This window comes from Hydra viridissima, unplaced genomic scaffold, assembly GCF_058129835.1.
Source record: "Hydra viridissima isolate aposymbiotic clone 2 unplaced genomic scaffold, HvirCarnegie_v1 scaffold_1, whole genome shotgun sequence".
In the NCBI taxonomy this organism is placed as follows: Eukaryota; Metazoa; Cnidaria; class Hydrozoa; order Anthoathecata; family Hydridae; genus Hydra; species Hydra viridissima.
Window position 1 is genome coordinate 16,659,666 of NW_028324300.1, and position 10,820 is coordinate 16,670,485.

Consider the following 10,820-nt stretch of genomic DNA (forward strand, 5'->3'; position numbering starts at 1 on the left):
AACTGCAGTAGCGCCGAGAATTTGTAAATGAGGTAAATGCTAAATGGTTTTCTAAAACTTTCATCTTCTTTGTGGTAATTAAATTTTTTTTATTAATTATTTTTAATTTTTTTCATATATAGCTTAACCATAAAATTTTTCAATTAATGGGTTTTAAACATTCTGTGACATTAGCATACCATCCTCAAAGTAATGGTCAAGATAAACGTACAAATCAAACTTTTAAGCATGCTTTAAGCAAGTATACTAATAATGAGATGAATGACTGGGATAGGTTTGATAGTCTTTATAATTTTAACTCATTTTATCTAAAATGTACAATTTCATTTATTATTATTTTCATTTTTGACGATTATATTAGTTAAACATGATATTGCTTATGGACTGAACATATCATGCCAGAAATCTATAAAGATCACTCCATTTTATCTTATGTATTTAAGACATCCTCCAGGTATTGAGGTGATAAATGTTCAGAATGAGACGGATGATAGTTTAACTAGTAGTTTTTCTGAAAAAGTATCTGATTTTGCATTAGAAAAGCTAGTTAATGATTGTGAAGCTGTAGAGAAAAAAGTTAAAGAAAATATATAAGTTGCTCAAGAAAAGCAGTGCAAGCAACACATGAAAAAAGTTTCAAAAAAAGATGTAAAGATATTTATATTTATAGCTAATGATCAAGTGATGAAGTTAAATGCAAGAAAGCGTGGTTGCAAAGGTGAGTCTTTATCTAAGGAGTGGTTGGGACCATATATTCTTACTGCTTTAAATTTGAAAGGTCAATTCACTTTAAAAACCTTAAGGGTGAAATTTTAAAGACAAACGTAAATGTTTCTCAGCTTAAACCTTATTATCCATGTCAAGACATAGAAACTAATATTAAACATCAAGAAGCAACTCATTTAGATTTGTTATTCAGTAGTTACCCAGAAACAAATGTAGTCCCAAAAGACTATATCTAGTCAAACAATGTCATTACAAAATCAGTCAGATATTATAAAAATTGACCATATTCAATCTTATTCACCCAAAAATAGCATTACAGTTAGTGTATCTGTGTTTGAGAGTATTTTGAATCAAAACATGTTAACAGATATTGAAACTAATGCTGCTAAAGCAATATTAAGAAATCAATTTCTTGCTATTCAAGGTATGCAAGACACTTTATTAAGAAATAATCTTATGTTCAGCAAACAGTCACAGGAGATGCTACTAACTTTGCATGATGGATCCCTTCACTGGCTATTGGTTAGCACACATGATTGCAGTGATGGAGTTATTAAAGTTTATGACTCAATGAAGAAACAAATGCCAACTTTGCATGCACAAAAAGCAAGTTGTTTCAATTATATCGTCTTCTAAAAATACAGTTATGTGTCTATACCAACCATGTCAGCAACAAATTGGAGGAATTGACTGCGGATTGTTTGCATTTGCATTTGCATTTGCAGTAGATATTTGTATGGGACAAAATGTTGCATCCATTTAGTACAATCAATCTGCGATGTGCCAGCATTTGCACAATTGCTTTAAAGCGAAGTATTTTACATCTTTTCCAAGATCATTTTTGGAAAAGATGTTCATAAATGTGAAAGTAGTTCGGAAATTTTTAATGTTTGTTAATGTGGATTGTCTGATAATATGTAGATTGTCATGTAGATTGTCTAATAATAGATTATAAGTTGTAAAAATTATTTTCATGTTTCTTGTGAATCAGAAGCTTAAAAAATTATTGCATGGAAATGTCTGTTTTGTATTATTAACTTTTAATATAGCTTCAAATTATTTTAGTTTTCTACAAATTAGACAAGATGCTGGTGTTTAGTAATTTATAATATAATTCCTACAGAAATGCTTAATGTTTAATGTTTAACGTCGTTTCAGCATTAGTTACTAGGCTTTTAATTAGTTACTAGTCTTTGAACAAGCGCATTCTTTAAATGCACGCGGTCTTTGGAGAAAGATCTTTTAAGCAAGTTAAAACTTTTTTTCTTTTGGAATTTAATTTGTTGTTTAGATATATTACATAAAGAATCATATTAAGATAAATAAATAATCATTGCTAAGATCAGTGGCGTACCTAGGGTAAATAGCGCCTGGGGCAAACACCGATCTCGCGCCCCTCTTCCCCCACATAAAGTGCTTAATTACAATTTTTTAATAAATGATGAGACAAACTTTATTTTATATAATATATTTATTTTATATGATATATTATTTCTTAATTTATTTTATATAATTCTCGCTTATTGTATCGCAACCAAGCCTCTTTTGCGCCCCTTTCAGGCTGGCGCCCATGGCACGTGCCCTGCCTGCCCTACCCTAGATACGCCACTGGCTAAGATCATATTATAATTGAAGTAAGTATATGAAATAGCTATATATCCATTTTTATTAGATAAAGTAGAAAGGATTTAAATTTTTATTAGATAAAGTAGAAAGGATGTAAAGTAGAAAAGATTTTAATTTTTTAATCGTTTATATTTTGTTTGTTTTAGTTTTTATTTTAGCAGTTTTATTTTTACTATTTTATTTTTTAAAAGGAAAACAGGGGTATGGATGTAATTTAAAGTTATACTAATGCTATTTCCATTAAATGGTTATTACTACTTTGAAATTTCTGTGATGCTATTAACTATTTTTGTTCTTTTTTAGAAAATTTAGAAAAAATAAATTAAAATTTTGTGCCAACACTGACAACGCATGTCAATTGTTATTGTATGTAAAGGTTAAATTTTGTTATGAAGACTACAGTTCTTAAGAGAAAAAAAAGAAGGTAAAGAGTATTGTTTGTAAATATATATTTTGTATATTTTTAAAATTTCTTGTGTTATTTTTATAATTTTTGTTTGCGCACATTTATTGTTTGCATATATGCTTTTTTGATATGTATGTGTATGTGGTATGTGTAAGTGCTTTATAGTTGTTTTATCAATGTGTTTTTATAATAATGTAAAGTGTTTTTTTACTGTTTGTGTTTGTGTTAATATGTGTTATATAATTGTTTTAAAAATGTGTTTAAATATATATATATAAGGTATATATTTAACCTAATATACATATTTAAACACATTTATTGTGCATATAGTTTGTACATATGTTTATATTATGTTGTTTCCTTAATATAATTGTTTCAAAGTGCTGTGACTTGGTAAACATCTAACTGAAAATCAATTAGTGTATTTTAGAGAAGGAGCAGAACAAATGGCTTTAGATCGTGCAGCTCAGCGTGATATGCACCTAAAGGCATGGTTTAAGTTAAATACTGAAAATGAAAGAGCACATTGCTATTCGTATGTAGACATTCCTTATCACTTTGTATTTGATGATAAACATTGTAAATGGAAGGTTAGACAAAGGGGTGGTAAAAAGGTGATAGTAAGAATGCATAAAGTTAATCCAACTGGAGAATTGTTTTTTCTTAGGCTGTTACTTTTGCAAGCAAAAGGAGCAACATCTTGGGAGGATGTGCATAATGTTAATGGGATTGTCCTTGAATCGTTTCGTGAAGCATGTGTTTTGAAAGGTTTGTTGCAAGATGACACTGAATGGCAGAATACTTTTTCTGAGGCAGTTCTAGCATGTATGCCGAATTAGACAGTTGTTTTCAATTATTTTGACATTTTGTGAACCTGACAATCCTTTACATCTCTGTAATACATACAAATTTTTTATGATGGAAGATTTCATTCACCGCTCAGTCCCACTTCTAATAGCTGAACAAACTACTCTTCATCAAATTGAAAAGATTATTAATCAAATGTGTTATATAAAACCATATTTGTTTATAGTTGTATATATGTTTAAATTATTGTTTCCATGTTTTCAAAGTGGTGTGACTTGGCATTATGTTGAGCAAGATTGATAACCTTGCCAGCCAAGCGATGTACGCATAGCAGAAGTGTGACTTGGCAGCATTTAGTGCCAGGCAGAGTTACTGCTTTAGAGCTAAGTTGTGTTGTCTAGCCTTTTTTAATTTTTCTGGAAACACATAATAATGTCTGTTAGTGTTTAGCGTAATGTGTATGAGAGTATGCAACCTTGATCTTTAAGTCTAGGGTGTTTTAATGTCCTAAATTTGAAGTAATTGAATAACTAATATTGAACATAAAACATATACTTATATGTATTTATATGTTTAGTAAAAAGATATAGTTAACTTTAAATTGGTTTTCTAATTTTGCTTTTCATATTTTAATTTGGTTTGTTATTTTCACTGGATTTTAGGATCAAGGATGTAAATATTCTATTGTGATTTGTTATTGTTGTGATGTTTTGTGTTGATATTCATTTTTAACAATAAGCACCTTCATGTTGGTGAGTATTGCTAAAAATGAATAATAGGTAGTTTCAATATTGGAACTTACTGCTTTTTTTTATTTACTAAAAGCCAAGACAATATTATGCTAAAAATGCAATTTATATCTTAATTTGATTTTTTTTTTTTTTTTTTTTCTTTGAAGCATTGTTAAACCTTTTGTACTTCGAAATAGATTTAATAGTTACTTTTTTGATAAATATTTATATTAACTGCCATGTCAAAATAGGTTACTATAAGTAGGTAAATCGATTTTCAGTTTTTAAGTGCTGTTTTATTTTTGTTTTTTTGTTGTTGTAATTATAGTATCATAATTCCTTTTTTTTTTTCTTTAGGATTTATAATTGATGCATTTATACAATTTATAAAAAGAAACCTGATTACCTTTTATTGTAAGTTTTGGTCAGTTGAAATGATATAAATATATGCAATTAGTTCAATTTTTTTTAAATTTTCTCTATTTTATGCCTAATAATTTGTTGATCGTAACTTAGGGAATCTTATTAAACGGGGGGTCGCAACTAAAAACCTTTAAAATCATAGAGAATATTGTAGTTTTGCGCATTTGTCAAATATCGAGTTACTTAAATTTTATAAGGTGTTTAACTAATTAATTAGCTTAGTTTGCATTTGCAACACTTTTGAGGAAAGAAAAAATTCTTATATATGTTAAACTCTTATATGTATTAAAAAAAAGAAATTCTTATGCATGTTAATCATTGTTTTACATTTTATTATTCTGGTAAAAGGTCTTCATCAAAAACTTGATTACTCTTAGTAAAGATAACAATATTCTCCTTAACACCATTAAGAAAAATGCGGGGAAGGGAGGTCCTTTATTAGTGTCAAAATATTTAAGAGAATTAAATTTCAAGTTACAAAACTTTTAGTAAATTGTAGGGAAATACCGTTTACTAAAAATTATTGAAATAAAGAAGCCATATATAAAAATGGTCTGTGTTGAACATACTTTGCAAGTCCCGGATGTGGTCTGCTTGGTTTACAAACCTGAAATTATGTCACGTTAAAAACTATGAACGTAACGTAACCTTTAAAAGCCAATTTAAAACATTTTTGGTAGCTAAATGTGATTGTATAGTGAAAAGAACTATTTTAAGATTTTTTGGCCCATAAAATGGATTTAAGACTTAATTGTTTGTGGTCTCCTGTAAAACTGCAATAAATAACGATTTGAAGGCTAAATGACCCAGACGGAATATGCAACATAAATATCAAATTTGTATTTTACTCATTCACAAAAAATGGAGTTAAAACAAATTAGCTCTTATGTCCAGGTATGTCTACTTATCTGTTACAACTTTTATTTTAGGTTTGTCATATGACACATTAATTCAATATAAAAGATCAAAGTTTACATATTTTTTAAAATTTGTTATACACACGTTTAATTGTAAATTGTTATACACATGTTTGATTGTAAATTAACTTTTTTTTGTTTGAAACGTATTTGTACTCAATTTCTTGGTTATTTTTAATAAATTTATTTAGTTGTGTGCATTTAACGTTTTAAAGACAATTTCCTTTTTTTAAAGAAACATGTATCAAGGGGATGCCAAAGTATTAATAACTCCTCTGTAATTTATATTAATCTTATTAATTAAAGTTCATGTTATTTATATTAATCTTATTAATTAAAGTTCATGTTATAAAAAATAACAAGAATTTTAGCTCTACTTTTTCGTCAATTTAAAGTATGATGATGTGTTATTATTTTGTGTCAGTAACTAAAAACCTATGTGTTGAACTTAGTAATGTCGAGGAAAATGGTTCTGCCTTACACTGATTTGACCTATGTCAGTTGTTAATTACTCAAATAATGTTAAATAATTGGTAAATTAGTTTACCTCCGTATACTTTTTATTTTAATTTTACAGATGGTTTAATTTTTTCAATTTGAAAGCGTTATTCTAAAATGGTATAAGTTAAGGTTTCGCAACTTTAACTTGTGGAAAACAGCCACTATAATTTAAGTAACAGACCAACCATAACCCGTATTACGGGTTGCTTTTTGCTAGTTTTAATAAATCAGTATAACCTGAATGTATGGCACCTGCCATCCCCTAATAGCTTGTCTATAAATGGATCTTTACTTTTTCATTATCATTTTTACGTATATTTATTTTATTTCAGGTATTAATGTGAGGATTTGTCAAAGCAAACAATAAGGGATCGACTTACATTAATGTTTTAATGGTAAAATGTGTTATGTATCAGGAATTAAGTTGTTTTGATTAATTTTTACCCTAGGCCATACCAGATATATTTTATTTTGTTTATTATTGCAAGGTTTTATCAGAGCATGCTGAAAGTTAGACTTTTGCTTCTGTGGATATTAATGCCTTCAGAAGACAAGATTAAACCTGTTTGAAGAATCTACATTTTCTATCTATGATGTCAATGCTGTATGGTAAATACAAAAGATGCGTCTTGTTCGGATTAGGCAGTCACAATCATCACGATAAAGGCTTTTTTCATAGCCACAATTCTGTTAAAAACATTATTAACCTTTTGTATTAAAACGTTTTCAGTTACCTGCTGGATCAGCATATTCGATGACAATGAGAGTCAAGAAATATGTTTGGTAGGGTGTTATATCCTGTAACACGTATAAGAACAAAACAATTTTTTCGTTTTTCAAAGTCAATATATGAACTTTGATTTATATTTTTGGTAGGTGAACGAAGTGAATTACTTGATTCATATTTCATGAATCAGGGATCAGACCTAGAAGATTTTAATGACACGCTCGTTTAGTACTTTTTGTTCTATTGTTTTAGGCGGATAGAAAAGGCAGCAGTGGCCGTGAAAAAGAAATCCATACTGTCAGTTTTGTAGATTTTGTAAAGTAAACTATGTTTTTTTACTTTAAATTTTTTTTTAAAAAAGCTGTTGTACAGGGTGGGCCAAAGAAGACCTACTAATGTTAAAAATGAATAACTTTTGCAATAATCATTTATTTTGGTTAATTTTATTATACATTAAATATATTTTATAGTAATTATGTGTGAAACATGACATCAGACAAATGTCCACCATTTTTCTCGATACAGAGATTGGCACTTTTTCACGCGTTTTCCATTACACCACATAATGTTTTTGGTTGAAGGCTCAGTATTTCATCTCGAATATTTTGCTTCAGCTGTCTAATAGTCTCTGGTTTATTAACATAAACTTTGTCTTTTAAATATTCCCATAAAAAATAGTCGGGCGCAGTCAAATCTGGTGAACGAGATTGCCAAGGGAAATCTGATTTTTTTGTAGTCGTTGTTGGTGATCTTGCGCAAGCAGTATTTGCACAGTTTGAATTTTGTATGGGTACATCTGAAGATCCAACTTTAAAATTCTACGCAATGTTATCTTCAGTGCAAATATTACGACGGTGCCCATCGAAATACTTGCACTGAAGATAACGTTTCCACGTTATCTTCAGTGCAAATATTTCGATGGGCACCGTCGAAAAACTCGATAATTTTAACGCGCTGTTTTGTACTGTATGGTTCCATAATAAATCTCCAAGAATTTAGTTATAACCTTAAGAAAGAGAAAAATAAATATATTTTAAAAAATAAAAAAGTTATTTCGGTTTTACATTAGTAGGTCTTCTTAGGCCCACCCTGTATTATAATTGTGTATTCATTTATGTCACTTATGTTTTTTGAACGTTTAAGTCACAAAAAGCTCAAGAATATTTGTAATTACAAACATCTTTTGAACGTTTAAAAGAAATTCTGAACGTCTTTTGAACGTTCAAAGACGTCTTTTCCGGACCTAATGTCAGCTGGGATATTAGGGTCAACATACGCATACGGAACTTAATCGCCCAAAGATGAAATCGTTGAGCATCTTTACTTGCATGCGTTTAGAACGCGTCCAAAATGTTAGTTATACGTTTTTTGTAAATTCTGCTATAAAATTACCTTCTTTACCTCGCAAATAAATAAAAAAATAAAATTTTTTTTTTTGCTAATTTTTTTCCGCTACGGAAATAAATTTATATCGGAAATCAATTTTATGCGCAAGCCGCATAATTTTAGTTCTCAAGTAACTGAAACTTGCGCAACGGAAATAAATTTTTTGAGGAAATAAATTTGTACGTCACCGGAGTTTGAAATTTGTATATCAAGCTCGGCACCACTCCTTCGAAATATGTTATAGAACTTCAATGCTAATTTTTTGTTTATTAAGTCTAATCAATACAATTTGCAGCGCCGGCCTTAGCTTTTTTGACAGGTTGGGCAAAATTTGTGAATGCGCCCCTAGGTATATATGGGTGGGTTGTGACCATTAACAACGAGACCAATGCTCTAAAATGATGAACAAGAGTGCTAAAGGGAATATATAGTTTAATGCAAAGAGATCCATATTGTGCATCAAGTTTCTTATTTAATTAATTTTTTATTAAAATTATAAACTTAGACTTTTCATGATATGGGTTTATAGAAATGAGTGACTAAATAAACAGACTACGCAACGCTGCTTTTAAAATAACAAATGTTTTTATTAAACATATAATAAATCCTCTAACTATATAAACAAGAGTTATTCAATTTTAAAATGTAACTTTTCTAGCTTTTTTGTCCGCGAAATCTCTTATCAAACTAGAAAAATCTAAATTTTCAGCTATTTCTTGCTTGATTGATAACATAGATAGAGAATTAAGTCGATCTTGCAACATGGTATTTCTTATATATGTTTTGATTAACTTCAGTTTAGAAAAACTATGTTCTCCACTAGCAACAGTAACAGGTATTGTAAGAAGAATGCGCAGAACAATCCATGTATTTGAATATAACTCTTGTAGACAATGTTTTTTAATAAAATTCAGTACAAAAAGTGGTGTCTTCTCTTTTGTATTTATTTCATTTTCAACATCGCTTAATTTATCTTTAATAAAAAACTGCACACTTATTAGTTCGTCGCATAGCAAAGCACCATCAATATCTGATTTTGTATTTACAGTTAATTTTTCTTGTAATTGTTTACACAATTTTAAAAGTTCTTTCTTGATGGGCAAATTATCCAAATTAAATAAAAAACTCCATATATTTACATATTCATTAAGTTGTTCAAATCTTTCATTTCTTGACGACAGACATGTATCTAATAAAGGGTTAAAAAATATCACTTCAAATTTCTTCTCGGGATTTTGAATTGGTTCGTCAGCAGCATTTTCATCATAATGACGTTTCACTCGTCGCACTCTTTTAAGCGGCTTAAATATTGGATCGATGTTTAAATCTTCAGCTAACTCTTTGGCATCAACCGTTGCATGTTTAAAGCCAAACGTTCTGTAATTTTCCAAAAATGTGATGCATTTTTTCAACATTTCAGCGCACTGTACTAGATCCATATCTTTGGCTTGCATTGCTTTACTAACAACGTTTATTTGGAATCGTACATTGTATCATGCAATTAAAGAAACTAAAAAACTATAGTCTTAATTGTTCTGCTAATGTTTGCGCTTCGTGTGCAATATCGGGAGTTTTAGTTTCAGTTTCATATATAGTAATTAAAGCATCATGTACGCTGCTTATTTAGTATCGAATGGCTTTGAGGCTCTCAATTTTGGCCTCCCAACGAGTGTCGCATAATCGTTTAAGAGTGAAGTTTGTTGTATGACTATGTAAAACATTCCAGCGTGAAGTTGATGCAGAAAATAATGTGAATAATCTTTGTATTATGCCAAAAACGTTAATGGAATTTAGTGAAGACTGCGCTGCGTCACAAATAACCAAATTGAGAGAATGACTTCCACATGGAAGGTAAAAAGCCAAAGGATTCAAATCTAATATTCGCTTTTGTAGACCTATTTTTTTACCTTTCATATTTGCACCGTTATCGTAACCTTGCCCTCGACAAAAGTTTATCTTCAGACCAAAATCTTTTAAAGCTCCAATTATGATTTCTGTTAAACCAAGACCTGTCGTGTCGTTAACATTGAAAAACCCAAGAAAGTGTTCATTTATTTTTATAGGATATTCTGATATATTTACAATTCTAATCGTAAGCGAGAGCTGTTCTTTGTGAGATACGTCAGGAGTGCAGTCAGCAATAATAGAATAATATGTACTTTTTAGAGCTTTGGATATAATTATGTTGGTTAATTTTGATGCCATTATATCTATCATTTCATTTTGAATGGTTTTTCCACCGTAATGATCAGAAATATCTCCTTTAAGAGCTAGCGTGACGTGGTTTAACATAATAGGATCAGAAAAACCTCTGAAGGCCATATTATTTGTTGCCAAGTATAAAGTAATGTTCATCAATCGTTCAAGAACACTTCGCCACCTTAAACTCTCCTTTTCGATTAGTTTTTGTTCTTGTTTATCAATAGTTTCACCAGCTTTCATTCGTATTTCTGTCTCAATCCATAGTTGATAAGAATTACTGTGTGACTTACTATTTTCGTGAATTTTTAATGCTTCTGTTAAATTCTTCCATTTATTGAATCCATTTCCGTTTAACTTTAAATTCATGT

General features: G+C 29.5%; 3 protein-coding genes across 11 annotated transcripts; 1 reads left to right on the top strand and 2 right to left on the bottom strand.

Moving 5' to 3' along the window:
• On the top strand, window positions 1-9,166 carry LOC149893605 (uncharacterized). Of its 9 annotated transcripts, none has more exons than XM_090085489.1 (9): window positions 7-74; window positions 2,656-2,776; window positions 3,189-3,293; window positions 3,426-3,583; window positions 3,832-4,710; window positions 6,470-6,532; window positions 6,626-6,920; window positions 7,117-7,161; window positions 9,048-9,166. In XM_090085489.1, the coding sequence occupies exons 2-5, from the start codon at window positions 2,742-2,744 to the stop codon at window positions 3,837-3,839; spliced, it is 306 nt and encodes a 101-aa protein (XP_089941615.1). In that variant the 5' UTR covers window positions 7-74; window positions 2,656-2,741; the 3' UTR covers window positions 3,840-4,710; window positions 6,470-6,532; window positions 6,626-6,920; window positions 7,117-7,161; window positions 9,048-9,166. The 9 variants fall into 9 exon arrangements, 8 of the variants coding, with proteins under 8 accessions (XP_089941593.1, XP_089941582.1, XP_089941615.1 ...); XM_090085484.1 differs by having other exon boundaries at window positions 7,117-7,184; window positions 9,048-9,157; XM_090085478.1 differs by lacking the exon at window positions 9,048-9,166 and having other exon boundaries at window positions 7,117-7,209.
• On the bottom strand, window positions 8,834-10,759 carry LOC149893607 (zinc finger MYM-type protein 1-like). Its single transcript, XM_090085427.1, has one exon. The coding sequence runs from the start codon at window positions 9,702-9,704 to the stop codon at window positions 8,889-8,891; it is 816 nt and encodes a 271-aa protein (XP_089941553.1). The 5' UTR covers window positions 9,705-10,759; the 3' UTR covers window positions 8,834-8,888.
• Window positions 8,834-10,818, bottom strand: LOC149893606 (zinc finger MYM-type protein 1-like). Its single transcript, XM_090085418.1, has one exon. The coding sequence runs from the start codon at window positions 10,816-10,818 to the stop codon at window positions 9,874-9,876; it is 945 nt and encodes a 314-aa protein (XP_089941544.1). The 3' UTR covers window positions 8,834-9,873.
• Between the last annotated feature and the right edge of the window lie 2 nt (window positions 10,819-10,820).